Raw genomic sequence first — 24,218 nt, forward strand, 5'->3', positions numbered from 1 at the left:
AGAACCTTGAGAATATGTCTCAGATTTTCAAGATTCTGTTTCATATTCCTAAGATTATGTCTCAAAATATAGCGATTCTACTTTAGAATCTGGCGATTTTGTTTCAGAATCTTGTAACTCTCTCTCAGAAAAATAAAATTCTATATTAGAATATTGTGATTATATCTCGGAATTTTGAGATTTTGTCCTAAAGTGTTGAGATTCTATCTCAGAATCTTGTCTCAAAATTCTGAGACAGAATCACTACATTCTGGGAGAGAATCTCTTCTAGTCATTCTGGGAGGAATCTCTATTCTTCAAGATTACAGGAGAATCTCTCCAAGGTTCGAGAAGAATCTCTTCCACAGATTCGGAGAGAATCTCTTTATGATTCGGGGAGAATCTCTCCTTGAATCAAGACAAATCTCTCTTGATTTTGGAAAAAAAAACTGGCTCGGATTTGGTGAAAATCATTCCTATATTAAATGATTTGTGCTATTTAATTTAAAATTCGGAGAAAATCTTCCCCTTATTCTACGAGTGGTGTGAGGTTACAGATCTCGGTCTCGTATAACGAGGTATCAAACCTCGACTCGAATGAGGCGAGACCCCATCTGATTTACACGGCGAGTCACTTTATTGGAGTTGAAGATTGTTACCTATATCGAGGCCGACATCTCTCACATCACGCCACTCACAGAATAAAAAAAAAACTGTCTAGCTTCTGAGAGAATCTCTCGCTAGATTCTGGTTTAATGTCTACATAGATTCTGAGAGAATATCTTCCTATATTATGGGAGATTTTCTCCCTAGATTTTGGAAGGAGCATTACTCTCTATAACCCGGGAGAATGCCTTCCTATAATCTTGGAGAATCTCTCCCTAGATTCTAGTAGAGTCTCTTCCTAGATTCTGGGAGAATCTCTCCCTAAATTCTGGAAAAATCTCTCCATGGATTCTGGGAGAATATCTTTCTGAATTCTAGGACAATCTTTTTATAGATTCTGCGAAAATGTTTTTTAGATTCTGGGACAATCTCTCCAAGATTCTGAGAGAAACTTTGCAAGATTCTTTGAAAATACCTCTAAGATTAAGGATCAATAAACATTCTTGGCGCACCTTTCCAAGATTCTTGGGTGAATCTGTCCAAGGTTTTTGGGAGCTTCTCTTGAAAGAGTGAAATCAATTGGACGCAAAAATGTACATTCGAGTCCAATATTCAACTCGATATTCGAGACCGACATCTTTCACTTCATACCACTTGTTGAATAACCCGAAATGTGTATTTAGCTTCTGGGAGAATTTCTCGCTAGATTCTGGTTAAATACATGAGTACATAGATTCTGAAAGAATCTCTCCATAGATTCTACGAGCTTTCTTCCTTAAATCCTGAAAGAATTTCTCCCTATAATCATGGAGAATCTCTCCCCAGATTCTAGGAGAATCTCTCGCAGAATTCTGGGAAAATCTCTTCAAAGATTCTGAGAGAATCTCTCTCTGAATTCTTGGATAATCACGTTTTCCTATCCTAGGACAATCTTTCTATAGATTCTGCGAGGATGTTTTCTTAGATTCTGGGAAAATCTCTCCAAGATTCTGAGAGAAACTCTGCAAGATTCTTGGAGAATACATTCAAGATTCTGTTGGGATCTATACAAATTCTGGGAGCACTTTACCAAGATTCTTGGAAAATCTCTCTAAAATTCTTGAGAGAACCGGTCGCATTTTTTTGGAAGGTTCTTTCCAAGATTTTAAGATTATCTCTTAAAAATTCTGGGAGAATTTTCATTATGATTCTTTGAAAGTGTGAAACTATTTAGACTTATATAATGGCTCAAATTATTGCAAAAATGTGCATTTTTAACATTGGAGTGGCCCCAATGAATATTAAACATCAAATTCGTGCAATCTCAATCTAGCATTGCGAATCAATGATCAGCACCATCAAACGATCAAGAAGCAACGTGTTTTGATTATCACAATTCACCCAGTAATTGTTCAAGCCAAACCATTTATAATCCCGCACCACAGTAGTGCGCGCAAGTAAACAACCGAAAATAAGAAACGCTAAAAGAGACCCAAAAAAAGGTTGAAAAACAAACCAGCTTCAAAGAGGAAACGCCAATTGAAATCGCGCATTTTAATTCGAAAGGTGAATCAGAAAAAAAATCGTAAACAACACCACTCGTCATGACAAACAAACAGTCATTTGAGACATTCATCGCGAATCGTCACCCTCATCGCAGTAGACGGTGGCGACACAAACCAAACAGCTTTTTTTCTGCCTACTTTGTTTTTGTGATATTATGCCGGTTTCTTGTTCGTTGACTGTGTTGTTATGCAATTTTAACCCTTCCCATATGAATTAGAGCTTGTTATGGGCGCCGAAGAAAAAAATGCTCGTTGGATGCATCCGAAACATTCACAACGACGGACGATGGCAGTCATCTTCGTTGAGGACAGTGCGATCATCGCACAGTGGTTTGATCTAGAACCAATGGCGGCCAAATATTCAAACTCTCATTTAAGCCTGATTCGCTGCTGACAAGTAATTTCTCGGCCTATCTTGATGCATGGGAAATTTCTGCAAGGAATCGCTCAAGACTTAAACCATGAAATTGTTAAGGAAGCCGAGAAAAATATTACCGTTCGGAGAAAACTACTTCGATACTTTGAGGTTTTGGTCGCCTTCGAACCTCTCTGCAATCGCATGGCCTGCCGAGAGAGAGATGTAGATTTGAAATGTGATGTAAAAATGACTTTGGTTGCACAGAAAATCGATTCTGCACCGGAACCGGTTTCACCGGTATCGGTGATTATCGCCTTCTTGGTACATACTTGTTGCCCCGTTGTTTTGTCGCCACAACTCTTGTAAATCGACGACGACAGTTACACGGGAGACAGTTCTGAGGTATGGAAGAAATGTAGCTCAAAACTCATACTTCTACTTCTGTTTTGTTCTACAGTGTCGATATTGACACGAACCCAGTACTTAGGTACTCCTTTTGTGAGGTAGATGGTATATTACGCCACTAGTCGTGCTGGAACGCTGGTTTGCACCGGTATCAGCATGTGATATGTATACGAAAGAATCGCCAAAGCAAGATGTAGGTATATGTATTGGCGAAAAAATGCGGCAACGTGGAAGAATTTGTGCAAACTTGTTGCAATCTTACCGGCCGGCTTACTGGCCGGTAGCGTGGGTCGGAGCAATAATAATACAAATTAGTGTTTATTTTGCTCCTGTATGTGCAATTAGGTTGACGTCATTCCATAATATTTGGGTGCAAAAATAATTTTCTGTGGAAGGTTTGTTTGGTTGAACTGACTTGAGCTGGACAACTAATCTGTGTTCCGTCGGACTTCATTAAATTCTCCTCAAAAGATTGTTCTTATTATTATTATCTTCATTAGGACGATTTTCAGCCCACGGCAGATTATTATCCACTCCAACACTTTAAGTTTGGTATAGTTCAAAATTTAGTTGGAGCTGGAAAGGGTACGAAGCAACATAAAATAAATCAACAGGGCACGTAATAACACAAATGGTGTCAGAGCACACGTCAATTAACGAGTAAAAATTAAGTCAATCTGACTTATCTCTCAACAGAATTTGATGCATATTTCAATAAAAAAAAGTAAAATCAGATGAAATGTCCACAAGTATTCAACCATCTGCTAGGTTAAATAGATTCAATTTAAGACATTGATGCCAGTACCAAGGACTTTGCACCGCGAATTTGTGGGCCTCGTGGCCGAGCTATTAGTGTCTTCAGGCAGTTAAGCGTGTCATGTCATGGGGTGTGGGTTCGGTTCCCGCTACAGCCATTGTAGCTTTTGGTCAGGAATGTTTCTCGGCTGTGCCACTGGAGCATGCTTGTCCGTTGTCTAGTGTTAGGTTACAGTCTGTGCAGTTAAATGGCTGAAGACGGTGTCCGTGTCTTTTTTTTATTACCAGAACATATTACCCTAGCCCGAAAAACAAGATGAGACTAGAGTTCAAATTAGTAGATCTTACCCCGTAAAGCATCACGAAAAGGTGGTCTTTCTGTTTCTGTTCGGGATGAACCACTGCGACCAGTTTTCTTTGTTGTATACCCGTGTCCTTTGTTTAGTGCATGTCGTTCTATTCCATTACTATTGAGAAATAATGAAGTAGTCGTTTTTTATACAAATATCATTCTTTACCATTTTGCATAGAGTCTCTTTAGAAAAAGATACCGCTATTTATACCTTTTGGAGAAAACAGTTAGTCACCATTAAACTCTCAAAAGCGCGCCCCTTAATCAGGTTCGGCCACTAAGCTGTTTGAATAATACTGATTTTGACCATGCATCGGTATTCTAGCGTATCAAGTTATTGCTTCTACTTATAAGGTTGAAAGTCGTTTTTTGAAACTGTAAACAGGTTTCATCGCATGAGACATTTAGATTCCTTGAAACAAAATGCTTATTTTTGAAGTTAAGAGGTCTGCTACTCCAATGATTCGGAATCGTTTCCCTCCTAGACATCGAAAGATAAACTCTTGAACTCGGAAAGAAATTGTCTCATGAGTTGAAATCAACCTCAGATGCTGATTGAGCCATTTTTCCACTTCGACCTCCTCATCATCTAGGACAAATAGGTGGGTCTTAGTGGCTTGCTACTCTCTTATACTCTTCCGACAGTAACTTATAAGTATTCACAAGAACAGATACAACAAGAGTACAATATGGTAGATCTTACCTCGTAACGCACCTCGAAAAGGTGATCTACCCGCGTTACGGGTTAAAAGGTTAAGGTGATCTAGCCGCGTTACGGGTGCTCGTCTTACCTTTGATAAGTATTTTCATTTTCTTTTTTCTTGCTGCAAAGTGAAGTTAAGTGTTGATACTTGATTAGTTTTTTTTTTGTATACTCTAATAATTCCTCAATTAATGAAAGTCTGATGAATGAGATAATAAACTAACAAAAGATCTGAAAGCGGTCAACTGTTCTCATGGTTAATAAAAAAAAGTGCTAATAATCAAGCTACACTGAAATCAAATCTCCATTATATTTTATGTGCAGAAATCAGATAGATGCAAATTTTTTACCTTGCAGTAGATTTTATGTGCCGCATATCAATTTTATTTGATACCAATGAAATAAAATGCTCATGCACATATTTTTCACTTGCATTGTAATGAATAATGAAGGTCACGTTGTTACAACCTATTAAGGTTGCAAATTGAATTCACGAATAGAAACTCGTAGAGCAACGGACACAACATTATGACGCCTTCCGTATCATCATTTTTTGGAGGTAATCCCATTTTTATTATACGTTAAATTTATGGTTCCCGTTTTCCAACAGATTCCGAGAAGTAACATGACTGCTTCCGATTAAACTCTAAGATGGTGAATGCCATGAACTGCCATGGAATCAGTGCCACGTTCCTAAGAATTAACAGATTCTCCAACTCTGAACAAATTCTAGCGCAAACACCCATCGCTAATCCCACCTACAGCATACAGTTCACTTCATCATTATTAAGGCCACAAAAATGCAGCCGAGAGTTCAATAAACGCAAATGAGCCTTCAATTAGCTTTTGATTTATTTTTTTATTTAAAGAAATGGGGAAAAATAGACATTTTGGTCACAGATTATTTATATTGACGTGATTACTTAAAATTATGAGCAATCGCATTTATTTTATAAAGGCGCTGCATTTAAAAGCTAAGCGTTACCGAGTAGTAACTTTTATGTGCAGAATTAATAAAGTGCAAATGCGAAAGTGAAAAAGTGGCGTGATCGGTGAGTTCGGTTGAAGAAAGTGAAAAAGTGCCGCGATCGGTTAGTTCTGTTTGATCTTTCGACCTTGACACTTGCTTTTGCCGGGGCGAGCGACGAGGGCAGGATCAAACATGTCGCGCGTCGGTCTCGTAAGCGAAAAAGTGGCGTGATCGGTGAGTTCGGTTGAAGAAAGTGAAAAAGTGCCGCGATCGGTTAGTTCTGTTTGATCTTTCGACCTTGACACTTGCTTTTGCCGGGGCGAGCGACGAGGGCAGGATGAAACATGTCGCGCGTTGGTCTAGTAAGTGAAAAAGTGGCGTGATCGGTTAGTTCGGTTGGAGTAACTGAAAAAGTGCCGCGATCGGTTAGTTCTGTTTGATCCTTCGACCTTGACACTTGCTTTTGCCGGGGCGAGCGACGAGGGCAGGATGAAACATGTCGCGCGTTGGTCTAGTAAGTGAAAAAGTGGCGTGATCGGTTAGTTCGGTTGGAGTAACTGAAAAAGTGCCGCGATCGGTTAGTTCTGTTTGATCCTTCGACCTTGACGCTTGCTCCTGGGCAGTGCGTCAAGAAAGCTCGAACAGTTTTTTTTTTTTTTTATTCTTTTTGGGTCGCGCGCTTATTTTTTTTCCTGAGTGCTTTTTTATAGCCGAGCAAACAAGTGAAGCCGAAAGTGGATTGTGGCTGCTCAGTCAAGGATAACGGATCAATTGGTGAGCTCGTTTCATGCTACTATTTCTAATCTATAAAATATGTATGACTGCACATTCAATCGTTACAATGGTGGGATGTAAATATGATTTTTCAACAAACTATGGATGGTTCGTCACTGTGAGTGTCGACACAAACTCTGATTCATGATTTATTTATGTTGAACATTTTTTTTCAGAACACCTCTTATATACCTTTATTTTTGTAATTAAAAAAAACTTTGAATGGTTCGACACTACAAGTGTAGACTTGCGAAAGGTTCACTTTATTCAACATACTTTGGATGGTTCGCCACTGTAAGTGTCGGCATAAGAATAAGAGTGTTCTATGATGTCCCAACCAATCGAGTTTTTTGTTTCTTTTCAAATGAGTAAAATATAATAACACATGCTTTCGTCCTGACAGCTGTAGGAATGTTACATTTAGGTATTTGTTCAACAAACTCTGAATGGTTCGTCACCTCAAGTGTCGGCATAATTTTCCTCTACATAGAAATTGTTCATATCAAATGAAAATATTATATTTACGCATAAGCATGTATATATCTCACAAATCATTGTTTATCATGGTCTAATCGCTTATCAAAGTGAATCCTATGACCCAACGATCCTCCCCATTAACAAACATCCCTCCCAGTAACCTTTGTGGAGATGCAGAGGCAAACACGGTCTCCAAAAAGCAAAGGTTACACACTAACATTCCTTCCCCCAATCCCACCTGACTGCAAGGACGTGGCCGGCGCCGTTATTGACCCTGTATAAATAGAGGCACTGAATTATGCACACTGAAGAAGATTATGGCCAATCCCAGCCGAACTTCTAGTTGATTCTTTGTGCATTTTCACTGACTTCGGTCAATCACGGAATAGCAACCATTGATATGTGTAGTCAGTCTAAGCTAAGCTAAGCTAAGCTAGAATTAATAAAGTGCAAATGCGAAGCTTGATTGCAAAAATATATGTGCACTGCACATACAATCTAGATGCAGTTTCAGCTCAGTGTACTAAATTTAAACGTATTTTAATAATTAAAAATTAGCCTTTTCTGTATAAATAATAAATCGTATAAATAATAACAAACAGAGATAAGAGCTTCAAATTAACTGAAAAGTTAAAATAGAATAGTTGTGCGTTGGTATGCTCAAACATAAAGTAGCTATTTTTTTCAACGGGCCAGATATGAGAAGAATCTTCAAACTCTTCGCAGGCCGCACAAAATGAAGACGCACAGGCTTGATGTAACCCATATTCTAATAGAACCCGTTTTGAAGTCTGGCAAAATTCGGCTCTGACTCCAAATCTGCCTCTTCTTGCAATACAGTTCGGCCTGACACAATCTAGACCTAATTACGACAGAGTAGGTATGTCTAACAATTCAAAAAACATCTGGGTTTGATTCTAATGCAAATTAACTCAACTTTCGACAAATTTAACTTAGCTTGCTTAGATGCAAATGCCAAAAGATTCTTGTTTTGAATTTCTTTCCATAGAGTCTTTCGTTGCGATGACGATTCCTATTATCGGTTCACTCTCGATGTGCTCTACTCTTTTTCGACTTACTATCAATTTACACTCTACTCTGATTAGCACAGACGATTCTTCAACTTACTCTTACTTACTCATTCCTAACGTCAGAGTATATTAGAATCAAAATCACTGATTTTATACTTGCTCTATTTATGTTTATGAATTTTAGACTTGCTATCGACTCATTTTGAAATCATTCTGAACTTTGTATCGACTCACTTGAACTTTCTCGACTCTTATTCGACGGATGCTCATCACACCTAGAAATGCGTTACGAATTGTGTCTTGGTTCACTCTTGAATTCCCCTCGAATCGCTGTCCAACATAAATCATCACCACTCAAATTATTGTCAACTCATTGTGACTCCCGTCTTGTCTATTTGTTAACTCAATTTAGACTCATGCTTGACCTACTGTCGATTAACATTCAGAGCAGGTTACGACTGAGTGTCTTGAAAATAAGAACTTCAGAGACCTCTTGTTTGAAAAAAAAGAGACCAAACCGGAATCAGGAAAACAAAACAGATCTTAACAGGAACCAAGAAATACGTGTTTGATTCCTCATATAAACAGATCAGACATTTCTCTAAGCTTATTTTTAAGACCTTTTATGGGAATTCTTCGTGACATCACAAGTAATACTGCTCGTTTTAGTGTATGCATGTTTCATGCTTTTCTCTAGGAAATTCATCAGAAATTATGTTTAGATATTTGCCCAAATACTCTCATTATTCCGAAGACTCTTAGGAACTGAAATAGTGATTGTTTCCCATGGAATTCTACCAATAATTTTCCTAAGAAATTCTCCTCAAAGAATGTTGTTTCGGAAACCTTAAGAATACAACATGGATTTTCCCAAGGATAAACACAGGATTCACCCATCAGGAATTCATCCAAAGATTCTTCGAGATATTTTTCAAGAAAGTATCCTCCAGCATTTTATCCGGTAATTATTTCTCCATTGATTTCTCTACAACATCCTCCAAGACGGGAGTCTTCAAAAATTTTCAAAAATCAAAATGTCAAGAAAATTTTATCAGAAACTATAAGGGAAATTTTGGAAAAAAAAAAATCCTTGAGGTATTTATGAATAAAAATCTCATGTAACCTATGATGAAACTTATTGAAGTACTAAAATCTCCCTTGATGAATAAGAATTTCTGGAAAAACCCCATGGACGCTTGAGGAAGTTTTAGAAGATTTCCCAGATATTTCTACGTTTTCATTTTCTCACAGATGTTTCACTAAATAGCTCGAAGATTTATTATCTAGATAATTTGCTAAGATAATTGTAAAATGAAACAGTCGAATCTCTGGATAACATCTCGTAGGGTTTACGGAAGGAAAACCTTGAAAAACATCAGACGGAATCCCAAAAAAAAAGTTCACGTTTAGATGATCGAAAGATTTCCTGGAAAAAATGCCACGTTGTGTAATTTTCTTTAGTAATTCATTGAGACATCTTTGGAAGAACTGAAGGAGTAATCCTTGGATGAAATGCTGAAGAATTCCCAAGAAAAAAAAATCAGAAACCATGGATCACAGGTGGAATTTATCGAGGAATTCTTGGTAAGTTATTACTTAATAGATTTGCTCGAATAGCCTGTCGAGAATATTATGAGAAATATTTGGTAGTAACCATGGGCGAAAGGGCATAAGATAGACTTAGTCGATTAGTGGAAAAAATTTCGGAGGATTCACTAATCGACTTATCTTTCAACAGAATTCCTATAACATCCTTCAAAAAAAAATCGCTGACAGCAATTCTAATACAGGACTATCTAGAAAAAGGTAGAGGAATCTCTAGAAGAATTCCTGGAATGCTCCCTGTGGGTGTGCCTGAAACTATTGCTGATAAAACCTCTGGAGAAATCACTGCGATAATTCCTTGAGCTTTTCTTCGAAGAATCTGAGTGTAAATACTTGAAGAATCAGTTGATGAATAGTCGCCTAATAATCTCTGAAGGTTTCTCTGGAGCCGGTAAAATTTGGCACTAGAATTCATTAAAAATAGATACTGATGAGGAACTTGCATAAAAATAGAGAAAAGGCTCTAAAAAGAGACCTGCTACCAACTCCGACTCTCGATCCATATGTATTCTACATTCATTCTCAACTAAGTCTTAGTGCCAGAATTTTAGGCCTGGCGTACGTTCCTCTACAAACTTACTTTTCTGGATATTTGTGTCTCATAAACATATTCGACAAACTCTCGCTTCATATTCAAATCATTCTCGAATAACTACCGAGTGAGCCGATTTGTAATCAACTTTTTGTCTTACCCAACAACTCATGTACGATTCATGTTCTCAATTTCTGATTCAATTCTGATTGCGTCAAAAGTAAATCGAAATGATCTCAATTCTCAACTCATTCCGATTTATTGTCGGCGCGGTAAAAGGTTAGAAATGGATCCTCGCCGAAGTTAGATTTTTCTCAGAACCTATGCGAGATACCTAACTTCGGAAGTGGTGCATTCGATTCGCATCTGGATGCGCTCGAATGCGCCCTACTTCCGAAGTGGGGTATCTTGCATGGATTTCGAGAAAAATCCAATTTCGGCGAAATGCATTTTCTAACAATTGACCGAACATACAATACTTTTGATGCAATTTCGAACTCTTCGTCCCCTGTTGACACTTGATTCCCTGCTTGACTTTTGTTAACTAAACTCATCATGAGCTTAACTCATTCTTAACTCATTTGGGGTGAATCGAATGTATAATGGTTCAGAAAACGATTCGGATTTGAAACAAGAATGAGTCAAGAGTTAGTTAATGAACATGTCGAAAGTGAATCAAATGTGAACCAAGAAGAAACCGATAATAAATTGGTAATGTGTCTAAAATTAATATAGTACGAGTTGAAAGTAAATCGAGAGCGATTTAGTCGAGAATGGGTCGAAATTGAGTTAAGGAGGAGGGAATCGAATATGATCGCAGAAGAGAAGCCAAAAATGTGTCAAGAGTAGGCAGAGAATAAGTCGAAATAGCGAAAGCATATCATTACGTTTGAATAACAACTAGAATGCAGGTCAATTTGGGACCATATTCTGTAGTAACGAATATTTCTGACGTTACGTCCCAACAGAGACAGAGCCTTCTTAGTTGAGTGTTCTACAAGTATGTTTTATGCCAATTTTCGAAGCTTGTGATCTAAGTCTGTCAACATTAATCTTAACAGTAGATTAAATTCGATTTCTAATTAAGCTTGGTGTCTTCACCAGCTAACGGTTTCAGATAATTGAGATCTAACAGAATTTGGCTCATGTCTCAAACAAATTTGATTCAAATTTGACGAAATCGTCATCAGCATTCTAAAGAAACAGACTCGAATTTCGATAAATCCTATACAAGGCTGGTAGCGAGTCACTTATAAGTGACTTGGTCACTTTTTTGAGACCAGTCACTTTAAAGTCTCTTTTTTGAAGCCATTTCAACTAAAGTCACTTTTTTCGTCAAAAAGTCACTTTTTTCCACTATTTTGAGCTAAATTTTCGGGGGAAAATTATGAATCGGCCTTTTTAATTTAGGCTAAGTTTTAAGTTAGCAGGGTGTCTACTACCTGGCAAAACCTGGAAAACCTGGAATTATCAGGGAATTTTATTCAACCTGGAATTATCAGCGGATTTTGACTATACGCAGGGAAATTACTTCGAACCAGTAATTATTATGGCAGAATATATCCTTTTTGTAACTCAAAATTTCTTCAATCAAAAAAAAAAAATTTCGGCTGCGCCGCTATTACGATACTACTTGAGACATTCAGTCTATAAATTATTAGTTATTGTTATTATTCCGAAAAAACTTGTTTAAAGAAGGAAGTAGGACTTAGAATTGCTGAAATAGAAAAGGCAAGTACGATTACCAGTTCCATATGAAATAAATTAATTGGAGGAAAAGATTAAAGCTTACAACAGGTACGAAAAATAGTATATTTTCAGGAAAGCAGATCTTTTTTTTATGGCTTGGATACTATTTCAATGCATATCTCTAAAAAGTGTTTATTTTTAGTTATGGTCTCCCTCCAAAGACATAATAATCAATATGGTATCTAAAGCCACTTTTTGCCTTAACCTTGTCTTTCCCTACTCCAGAGCTCCATTATTTTTTGACGAACATGAGGCAAACCGAACCAGAGGAATACTATGCATTAGTAACTAAATTATGATTCTATACTTATCAAATTAATCCATAAGTCAACTAACTTTTTGAATTGTAAAACTATTGGTAAGCAATCAATACTATTGCAAAACAACCAAAAAATTTGAAACTGGTTTTGAAAAAATAGACTCTTTGAAACATTGTTTATTGAATTACTTTTTATGAAAACGCTTTTTCATAAAGAAACTGTCGATTGAAGTCGTTGGAAAGAGATGAATAATCTGCTTGCAGTGAATTCTGGTGCAACTTTCTAGAGGCTCCAGAGAAGCCTTCAGAGATTATTACGTAACTATTTATCTAGAGATTCCTTCTGGAATAAGTTCAAGAACTCCACCAGGAATGCCACCAGCAATTTTTCAATAGAAGCTTAGAGGAACTTCTTCTGACTTTGGTACCGTAAATTCGGGTGAAATTGATCAGTTTTCACGGTTTTTCTGATCTGTTTTCTATAATGTTGTCAATTTAAATCAACTAAATGCAGGAAAACAAGTACGACGGTGAGCCTCATTGGCTCATGGGTCGAAATTTTCTAACAAATGTGATTTTGGTGCTTAAAATTATCTTTAAAATAAAAAATCGGGGGATCGCATTTCGGGGTGAAATTGATCACCTATCAAAGCGATTATTGTTTGTTTTGAAAACAACTCTACTTACTTAATTTGGGCTCCCTGAATTCGAATATGCTTGCCAAATTCTTACCAATGCAATATTAACGGAGATAATTCATAATTAAATTTCAAGAGTACCGTGTAACGCGCCTAAATGTAGGCAAGTTCTAAATGAAATTCAAACTAACTAACAGAAATTCTATTATTTTAACCAAATGAGCGAATTGGTACGAATTTCGGTTACAAAATCTGTTTTGGGACAATATTTTAAACATCCTCAAAAACTATCACGCTGACACCATGTTCATATCCTTGTTTAGAACTAGAAGTTTATGGAAGTCTGTCAATACCACACCTTACATGATTCTGTATTTTTACATTATTTTCATAGAAATAAGGATTCCTTAACTCCTAAAACTTCACAACACACTATTTGACCATTGTTAAGACTAACAACGTTCGTTTACTACAGATAACACTGATATCGGTGCTCTATTAGTTAGAAATAAAATCGTGTGACACGGTGATCAATTTCACCCTACCGATCAATTTCACCCGAATTTACGGTACTAAACTTTTTAGAGCATTCCAACGCTACTACCTCCAGTAATTTGCACAGAGATCACTCTGAAGAAAAAATCTCAGTATTTCCTCCAGATGTCTTTCCACTGATTCTTTCAAAGATTTCTCCAATCGTTACTTCGAGGTTTATTGCAGAGTTTTCGAAAAAAATCGACATTTTTACAAGAAACCGTACAATAATTCCTACGCCTTCAATTATTTAATCCAGGCATTTTTATAAGGATTCTCTCAAAAAATCATCCACAATTCCTCTCCTGAATTGCTCAGAATTGGATAAAATCTTTTCCAAGAATTCCTCGATGAATTGCATCTGGGATTCATTATTAAATTCCTCTAGAAATTTCTCCAGTATTTTTTAATTATCATAGCAATTTATCAAGAAATATATTCTTCAAGAATCCAAGAGATCTTTGAGAGATCCTCGTAGGTGGTCATCATTATTACTCACACAAGTTTCATTAGAAATTACTCTAGGATTTTTTTAAGAAATTCCTCGCGGATTTGTCAAAAAATTTCACAAAGAAATATTTTTTTTCTTGACATTTCCCTAAAGACAACCCGACCAGTGGATTACAAGAGGGTTGTAAAAGATTTTGTTGCTCAGTTAGCGCATTTTCTCTAACAAAATATGCTATAATTTTGGCGGGTTAGTAGTGAAAATAACAAAAACATATAACACAATTCCTTCCACACTAAACAAAATTGATACAAAATCTGATATAATATAAGCAAAAATATTACGCATTATGTTTTAAATCAAACAAAAATATAACTAATTTTGTTATATTCAATTACTGAATTATAACAAAGTTTGTTATTTTCTTTCCTATCATTTTTTATAACAAATTGTGGAATAATTCAGTTTTAAAATAAATCAAATTTGAAACAGCTCTTGTTATTATAACTGATTATGTTTTAATTGTGTTATAATTTCCTCCATCAACTCAAAGTGCTTCTAGCAAAAATTGAACAAAATTTGTTATTTGTAGCAATTCTTGATATAATTTGGATATAATTTTGTATAAAAAAGAAAACAGCTTGAATTCATGAAGGTATCTAAACGATTCTTCGAAGAATTACATAAAAAGTTCGTAAAAATTACAAAACAGACTCATGAAGAGGTCTTTGGAGCAATAAGAAATTTACGGCAAAACGAGCAGTTACTTGTCGTAATTTCACGAGGAAGTCTTAGAATGTGTAATCGACCACACGTACCTCCCATTAATCTTACCGATGGAAAATGTCATTGTCACTCAGGCTTATATCAACCATTTCTAGCGTAACATTTGAAAAGGGCCTATCTGCAAAACGTAAACATTGAGAAATTCTCAATTGAAGATTCCGTACCATATTTATAATTCCTATTTTAAACCCATTCGCATTTTTACTAGTTTCATACCTGTATTCGACACCCATTAAAGTCTGTTGCGTGGCCCATTATGTTTCTAATCTCAAATAACACAACAACTCGTAAAAATTGTTGAATTCAAACATCATCGGCAGATAGGCCCTTTTATGAATCTTCAAACCAGTTAGGCCCTTTCAGTTAGGCCCCTTGATTAAACATGGTTTCAGTTAGGCCCTTTTATAATTTGCTAATTTTATTGATTTTTGAATTGGTTTGCATAAATCTTGGACAAAATTTAGCGATTATGTGAAAAAACACCATATAATAACTAAATATTGGAAATTTTCGGTTGGAGATTCAGTACTATATTGATTATTCCTATTTCAAACCTATTCGCTTTTTACTAGTTTCATACTTGGGGAAGATCCAAAAATGACGTCCATCGTTTTTCGGGATTTCTAGAACCCTTCTACCCCCTCTGTCACGCTTTTTCTAATACCCAATCCATATACTGTCACATTTTCGTACATCCCCCCATTGGAGGAGGCCCCAATTGATGGACGTCATTTTCGGATAACCCCTTGAGTTCGACACTTATAATGGTCTATTACGTTACTCACAACGATTTGAATTTGAAATAGCACAACAACTTGTAAAAATAGTTCAATTCAAACATCATCCGCAGATAGGCCTTTTTACGAATTTTCAAACCAGTTAGGCCCTTTTTGAATTTGCTAATTTTATTGATTATTGAAGTGATTTGCATAATTCTTCGACAACATTTAATGATTATGTGAAAAAACAACACAATATCATACAAGTCAAATATTGGAAACTATTCTATACAAAATCAGCAACAAATCAATATGTTGATATTTCAAACCCATTCACTTTTTTTACTAGTTTTATACTTGTGTTAGACACTCATTATGGTTTATTACGTGGCCCAGAACGTTAGTAATCTCAAATAGCATAACGACTCGTGAAAATGGTTGCATTCAAATATCATCAGCAGTTAGGCCCTTCAATGAATCTTCAAACCAGTTAGGCCCTTTCAGTTAGGCCCTTCGATTGGACATGGTTTCAGTTAGGCCCCTCCAGTTAGGCCCTTTTATTAAACATAGTTCCAGTTAGGCCCTTTTGGAATTTGTTGATTTTATTGCTTATTGAAGTGATTTTCATAGTTTTTAAATAAAATAAAGCGAGAGAAAAACAATGTAATAGCTAAATGTTGGATATTCTCGGTTGAAGGTTCAGTACCTTATTGATTATATCTATTTCAAACCCATTCACTTTTTTACTTGTTTTGTACTTGAGGGCCTTCCTTAGCCGAGCAGTTTAAGTCCGCGGCTACAAAGCAAAGCCATTCTGAAGGTATCTGAGTTCCATTCCCGGTCGGTCCAGGTTTTTTCGTAATGGAAATTTCCTTTACTTTCCTGAATATAAAGTACTTTCGTACTTGTCACACGATATACGAATGCGAAAATGGCAACTTGTCAAAGAAAGCTCTCAGTTTATAACTGTGGAAGTACTCATTGAACACAAAGCTTAGAAGCAGGCTCTGGCCCAGTGAGGACGTAATACCAAGAAGAAGTATAAGAAGAATTCTTGCAGGGCTGTTACAAAAACAAACGAATTTGGTTTTGTGAAAATCGCGACTTTTGGAACTCGATCCACAACTAGAGGCAACAAATAAAAATTAACAAATACAAATTATTCAAAATTTTTAATGTAATTGATTTTTTTTTTTCAGGATAAAAAATCAGTTTTTCAACTAACTTTGCATTAAGATTATGATAAAACTAGTAAAAAAGAGAATGGGATTGAAATAGGAATCAATATAGTACTGAATCTTCAATAAAGAATTTTTATTAATCAATGTTGATTTTCTCACATTCCTAATCGATTGATTTTGATCTAAAACTTTGAAAATCACTTCAATAATCAATAAAATTAACAAATTCCAAAAGGGCCTAACTGGAACTAAGTTTAATAAAAGGGCCTAACTGGAGGGGCCTAACTGAAACCATGTTCAATCAAAGGGCCTAACTGAAAGGGCCTAACTGGTTTGCAGACTCGTAAAAGGGCCTATCTGCCGATGATGTTTGAATTCAACCATTTTCACGAGTTGTTTTGTTATTTAAGATTTAAAACGTTATGGGCCACCTAGTAGACTATTATGAGTGTCGAACACAAGTATAAAACTAGTAAATAGGAGAAAGGGTTTGAAATATGAATAATCAATATAGTACTGAATATTCAATAAAGAATTTTCAATATTCAATGTTGATTTTCTCACATAATCGATTGATTTTGTTCTAAAACTTTGAAAATCTATTCAATAATCAATAAAATTAACAAATTCCAAAAGGGCCTAACTGGAACTATGTTAAGGAAAAGGGCCTAACTGGAGGGGCCTAACTGAAACCATGTTCAATTAAAGGGCCTAATTGAAAGGGCCTAACTGGTTTGAAGACTCGTTAAAGGGCCTATCTGCCGATGATGTTTGAATTCAACATTTTTTACTAGTTTTTATGTTATGTTAGATTTAAAATGTTACGTGGCCCAGTAATAGACTATGAGTGTCGAACAAAAGATTAAAACTATTAGATAGCAATGAGTTTAAAATAGTAACAATCAATATGTTACAGAATCTTCAATCGAGCATTTCTCAATTTTTACGTTATGCTTTTCAAATTTTCACTAGGTTCCATTATGTGAGAAAAACACTATACAATGGCTAAATATTGAAAAATATGGAGGAAAATTAAAAATGCACGGAAGGGCCAATCTGATTTTGATGGAAATTTTCAGTTAGGCCCTTTTATGACCAGTTAGGTCCTCTTAGTTTTTATTATTTTCAGATAGGCCCTTTTAAATTTGAATAAAATTACCATTAATAATGCATTTTGCATGCCCGTAAGAGTATGTAGGAGTAATGAACGTAAAAAATGATACGAATAATGAATAATCAAGTTTGTTTACATTTTGCAGTTAGGCCCTTTTCAAATGTTACGCTAGATTTGTTCTTCCTTAGTCGGAGTTTAAAGGACGCGGTTTTAGGCAGTATTACAATCAAATTCGATATTCTATCATCATTTTTTATTTGAAATATTGATTAATGCATAAAAATATTGACCTTATGAGGTAGAAGAGCTGGAATTTTAATGGAAATGTGAAATGACAAAAATTCTAATTTTACAAATGTTCCAAATTCTTTTTAAAATTTACAAAATAACATACTTTGGTAATATAAAAGACATAAAATTTTGAAAAGATTGAAAATCTGCTAAAAAGGATTATATACGTAAGTATTAACTATGAAGTTTGAAACAAATGTAGGCAATATCTTGTAATTTTGGAAGCACAATAAAAATGTCTAATTATGGTACTCAACCGAACATACTACCTGCAGAAGATCATATGGAATATTCTCTAGCATATTTGATATTGATCGTAAAACAGTATACTAGAATTGAAATAAAATTGTTTACGACTTGATTTTCAAGTCACTTTTTCGAGAATCGAAAGTCACTTTTTTGTCACTTATTTCTCAAATCTGGTCACTAAAATAACTTTTTTCGGTACCAATTTTTGCTACCAGCCCTGCCTATAGAAAATGGCAAATTTTCCAACAAAATCTGAACCAGATATAGATTTTGACGGAATTTCCGACATATTTTGACCTGGATTTTAACAGAATCTATATCCGACTTCGATGAAATGTTGTTCAGATTAGAGAATTAGTCGGATAAGGTGTTGAAGATTACATGACTCGATTAAAAGTCACGAGGGCGTCAAATTTCATCAAAAAATGGGTGATTTGAAGAGAAGATATATAATATGTCTTGAATTAATAAAGGGTAAGAGGAGCACCATGCGAGAATAATTTATTAGTGAGATTCCAGAATGGTTCAACAGTGAGTGGGAGTGAGATGGAATCAAAAATCGAGAATGATATGAGAGCTACAAGAAAGAGTCAAAGACACGAATATGAGTCGTGCGGGGCTCGAGAGGATAGTAAGGGAAAAAACTGAAACTTTAAAGAAAATGAGTTTAAAATGGGTCGATAGTGAAACTAGAGCATTTTAACCTGTATCGAAAAGGATTCTAGAGATTCCCTAATACAAATGGACACATGATTTACGGAAAACCGTAAAGTCGAAAAAGAGAACCGAGGGTCACCGACTGCCTCTGCCTTCAGCATTCACAACACGAGCGGTCAAACGAACGTACGAAAGCAAAATGTCATATGAATTGCAGCTGACCACAATGGCGTCACCAGAAAACGCTAGTTTTGTTTGTTTATACCATTTGTTTTTTTTTTGTAAGTTATACTTTCACTGTATGTGTTATCTTCGACATAACAAACAAAATTGCACGATTCTTGTTGCTTAAGACCGGTCATTCTGAAATCGATGCAAAATTTATGATTTATGAAAATGTCATCGTATCAGACGACATTAATTTGACAGTTTTTGTGTTTCTCGATGTGAGAAGTGACGGTAGCGGATGTGTGTGGAAAAATCAATTGACTGCTGACCGGAAGCGAAACGAGCGTCATGAAAAATTTCGACTGTTTACAACGCTTGCTGGAAGAGAGGCTTTAGAGAACCAATCAACATTAAGTCGATGATAAGTCTTTTTAGAGACTGATTCTAGAGAGAAACCAGAAAGTATTGTGTTAGCTGAGAATGAATTGAAAGTACTTTACAACGCTATCTGAGATCGAGTAGAGAATAAGTCGGAGAGGAGGTCGAGAGAAACAAAGTATTTATTAAGATAGTGATTTGAGCATAAGTCTTTAGAATAAGTTGAGAATATGTAGAAAAAGATTTGACTGCGTGTAGAAAAATGTATTGCAGGATGTGTCAATAGTGACTTCCTAATTCATAAGAATTGAGGCCGATTCAACAGACAGTTCAGAAGGAAGATCCAGAGTTTTAAATGAACCGAGAACAAGTCATAAAAGATTGTGAGTGGAATGTGAGAGATGCGAAACAGAAAGCCTTCTCAAAATTGTCTCGAAGAGGAACAAATCCTTCTAGGCATTCTCATATCGATAAGAGTGGAATCTTACTCAGGATTGCTTTCTCGAAAAAAGAGGTATGCTTCTCAGAATTATCCTCTTGAAGAGAGAGAAGCTCTTGTCAGAATTGATCTTTTGAAGAGAGAGAAATTCTTCTCAGGATTAACTTTTCGAAAAGAAAGAGGAAGCCTTCTCAGGATTGACCTTTTGAAGAGAGAGGATTCTTGTCAGGATTAACCTCTCGAAAAGACAGAACTGCTTAGGATTGTCCTCTCGAAGAAAGATGCATCATTCTCAGGATTTTCCTCTTGAAGAGAGAGAAACCATTCTCAGAATTGTCTTGTTAAAGAAATAGGAGTTCTTCTCAGGATTGTCCTCTCGATAAGAGAGGAATCTTTCTCAGGATTGTCTTCTCGTAGAAAGAGATATTCTGCTCGGAATTATCCTCTCAAAGAGAGCGAAACCCTTCTCAGAATTGTTATCTTGAAGAGAGAGATATCCTTCTAAGGGTTTACCTTTCTAAGATAGAGAGAGGAATCTTCTCAAGATTGTCTTCTCGAAGAAAGAGAATTCTTCTCAGGATATTGCACTCTCGAAAAGGCAGAAATCCTTCTCAGGATCGTCTTCTCGACGAAAGAGGGATCCTTCTCAAAATTTTTCTCTCAAATTATTCTTAGAATTACCCTCTCGAAGAAGAGAGAGAGAGAGAGAGAGAGAGGAGGAGAGAGAGAGAGAGAGAGAGAGAGAGAGAGAGAGAGAGAGAGAGAGCAGAGAGAGAGAAGGAGAGAGAGAGAGAGAGAGAGAGAGAGAGAGAGAGAGAGAGAGAAGAGAGAAGAGAGAGAGAGAGAGAGAGAGAGAGAGAGAGAGAGAGAGAGAGAGAGAGAGAGAGAGAGAGAGAGAGAGAGAAGAGAGAGAGAGAGAGAGAGAGAGAGAGAGAGAGAGAGAGAGAGGAGAGAGAGAGAGAGAGAGAGAGAGAGAGAGAGAGAGAGAGAGAGAGAGAGAGAGAGAGAGAGAGAGAGAGAGAGAGGAGGAGAGAGAGAGAGAGAGGAGAGGAGAGGAGAGAGAGGAGGAGAGAAGAGAGAGGGGAGGAGAGAGAGAGAGAGAGAGAGAGAGAGAGAGAGAGAGGATGAGGAGAGAGAGGGAGAGAGGGGGAGGGAGGGAGAGAGAGAGAGAGAGAGAGGGAGGGAGAGAGAGAGAGAGAGAGGGAGGGAGAGAGAGAGAGGAGAGGGAGGGAGAGAGAGAGAGGAGAGGGGAGAGAGAGAGAGAGGGAGGGAGAGAGGAGAGGGAGGGAGAGAGAGAGGGGGAGAGAGAGAGAGGGAGGAGAGAGAGAGAAGGGAAGGGAGAGAGAGAGAGAGAGAGAGAGAGAGAGAGAGAGAGAGAGAGAGAGAGAGAGAGAGAGAGAGAGAGAGAGAGAGAGAGAGAGAGAGAGAGAGAGAGAGAAATCATTCTCAGAATTGTCCTCTTGAAGAGAGAGATATCCTTCTCAGGATTGATTTTTCAAAAAAGAGAGAGCAAGCAATGCCGGAAAGAAGACGAAGTCGAGAATGAATCGAAATTGAATTCAAAGTGATTTCAAAAGATGATCCGTAAAATGGACTAGAGTGTGCGTAGAGAATAAGACAAAAGAGCAAAAGCATTCTATTACCGCCATTTGCGAAGTAAAATGCAGATCAATTCAAGGCTATATTCCGCAGTCCCTTATTGACCTGCATTCCTATCATGCAGAAAGCAATAGTATAAAACGAAGTAATCTGCTTCAGTCTTCAGAGAGTCTTGTTCATCTTCGTGGCATTACGTCCCAAATGGGACGGAGTCTGAGTTTCAGCGATCTATAAGGATCTTTTTATGGTAACCTTCGAGGTTTCTGATCTTAGTATGTCAAAAGTTAACTTAACATTAGATTATATTCGATTTCAAACTGAACAAATGTCCTCACCAACTAACAATTTCCCCTTTTCTTTTCCCATTTTTCAGAGGCCGCAAGCGGTTCGTCTCCGAGGGTGACGGTGGCCGCATTAAGCCAGTCAATCTGCTTGCCCGTGACTTTTAAGTGACTAAGCGCGCTCCTCTAGCGCCATCTGCATTGAGAGGGGGGTTGTGGCCCAACCGCGAGCGTATCTGGGTTGAATCGAAGGGACAAGCGCGGCCGAAGGCTCTCCCCCTCCCGAACAAGAAGTATAACAAGAAACAAGGCAGCAATGTTCTATTTTGTTTGCGTATGGGAGCGGAGAACAGTGGACCTCTACCGGAGAAAAAGAGTTGCAAGTGTTGAAAATGTCGATGAAGGAAGATTGCCTATAATAGCATTGCCGCCGCCAAACAAAGTCAGAGAAAAAGAGAGAATTGCAGGTTTTTCACAAAAGTCAACCTAATCTACTGTTAATCTACAAAACAATTCACAGCCCGAGCGCATCCTACCTATACATACTTGTATTTTGATATAAAACCGGCCACAGAAAAGACCGAGTGAGATTTGAAACAAACAAAACTCAAACCATCTACCTGTCGCGAGAGAGAGGAAGAGTGTCGTCGGCTTCAAGAAATTAGATGTGCACTCTTTCTGCTTTCGTCTAGCAGTTAAGGCATCATTTACCATCAAAGCTACTAAACTACGGGAAGGAAGTGTAGAAATGGATCAGCCGAATCAGCACTGCAGGAAACGAACGTAAAGGGGGAAGTGGAAGCAAAAGAAGAAGAACGAGGATTGGACATAAAACAAAAGGTAGCAGATTCAAGCAAAAAGCAAGGTAAATTTATCATAAAATTAAGCTTACATTTAAAACTCATACAAAACAAACATATAATATGCAAAACCATACAAAAAAACTATTCAAACCAACATATAACAAAAAATTAACGATTAATCGGTGAGATAAAGTGCACAGTTATTCACTTGATTCTTATTTAACATGAAATACTTCTTATTTTCGGAATAAATGTGTCACCAAAATATTGCAAAAGTTCTAATATAAATTTATCATCCAAGTAGGCTGTCGCAGCAGACAAAGTAGGCGAAATTCACACAACTTAACACGAATTTTAGAGCATTTTAGGCCATTCAGAAGCATTTGTCTGTCTGTAACCTCCACACTAAATACTTAAGTTTTAGACCTACATTAGAAAAGGAATCAAAAAGATTTGAAAAAAAGTTAGAAGACAATTTAAAACACCTTCTTAGCTTGTAGGATTTGTTCCATTTCACCCCCTCGGCAAAATGAAATTTGTTTCAGTGTAGAGAGTTGCATCCGTGGCAGTGGTCCACACTTTTTGATCGTTTTTAGTTTAGAAAGAGCAAGAGCATCGGGTCCTTTAGAACGCGACCTTTGTTTGAAACACTTTTGAAACCACTAATATTGGATAAGCGAATGAAGTTGAGGTCATTGAATTCGGGATAATACAGAAAAACATACATACACACATGGAAAAATGCTACCTGAACTTTTTACTTGTTTGATGAATATGATGAGAATAGAGAGAAAAAGAGAGTAAACGGGCAAGCAAACTCTCACGGAGGAAGCTAGTAAACTGAGACAAATCGACGCTTTGTAAATTGTAGATTCTCCAAATGAAGTCAAAACTTGATTCGTTCTTAACGATTGTGATCGGTTTGTCTCGGTTTCACCTCCCGCAAAGTGAAAACACCTGTCTATGAATGATGGCCCCCACTAGCTGTTAGTCTGTCTTTTTGGAACCTGGAACCTGTCCCTCCCCCCCTGTCTGGTAAGGAAAAGAAAAACGAACATTGCATTGAATGAGCATTAGGAAGCAGAAGGAAGGACACGGATCGAAGGGAAACGATGATTGTAAGTGTTAATTCTTTGAACTTGAGAGAAAAGGCAGATACAAATGCATATAACATTTAGAATTACTACTACTGTATCGTACTGAGAATAAATCTGAAAACAAAGAAATCAGTGACATAATAAACCTATGGGTCCCTATGATATAGGGGTACCGAATGAAGCAAAAGCGTAAAAAACAATGAAAGCCGCCGTCTTTTGACACTTTTGGTTAGTGAGTATCACATCCTCAACCTAAGTCAACTAAATTTGATTTTCATTTTAGGTAACTTTATAACTCGCATGATCTGTTCAGATACTGGATAAGAAACAGTTGAACTCGGTTTCTAAGATGGAAGACAAATTCTTACTCGTTTTGTGAGACCTCCCCCGGATAAGCTTGTTAGACGGAATGGATCATTATTGTCCTCTAAAATAGAGAGGATGCCTTCACAGGATTGTCTTATTGAAGAAAGAGGAATACTTCTCAGGATAGACCTTTCGAAGAGAAACTTTTCAGGATTGCGCTCTCGCTGGAATTCTGTTCAGAATTCTTCTCGAAGAAAGAGGAATCGGTTCCAGAATTGTCCTCTCGAAAAGAGATAAATTCTTCTCAGGATTTACTTTTCGAAGGAAGGGAAAGAAAGAGGAAGCCTTCTCAGGATTGATCTCTCTAAGAGGATTTTTTTCAGGATTGACCTCTCGAAGAGACAGAAATTTTTCTCAGTATCGTCCTCTC

General features: G+C 36.9%; 1 protein-coding gene across 2 annotated transcripts in view; it reads left to right on the plus strand.

Annotated features, from left to right (window-relative positions):
* LOC5567109 (programmed cell death protein 4) overlaps positions 1 to 23,687 on the plus strand; it is a 99,373-nt gene extending 75,686 nt beyond the window's left edge. For both annotated transcript variants that reach the window (XM_021839128.1, XM_001651439.2), the window contains exon 5: positions 21,675 to 23,687. In XM_021839128.1, coding sequence (XP_021694820.1) covers positions 21,675 to 21,750 — 76 coding nt within the window. In that variant the 3' untranslated portion in view covers positions 21,751 to 23,687. The remainder of the gene's footprint in view (positions 1 to 21,674) is intronic.
* The last annotated feature ends 531 nt before the right edge of the window (positions 23,688 to 24,218 follow it).

This window comes from Aedes aegypti, chromosome 1 (genome assembly GCF_002204515.2).
Source record: "Aedes aegypti strain LVP_AGWG chromosome 1, AaegL5.0 Primary Assembly, whole genome shotgun sequence".
Taxonomy (NCBI): Eukaryota; Metazoa; Arthropoda; class Insecta; order Diptera; family Culicidae; genus Aedes; species Aedes aegypti.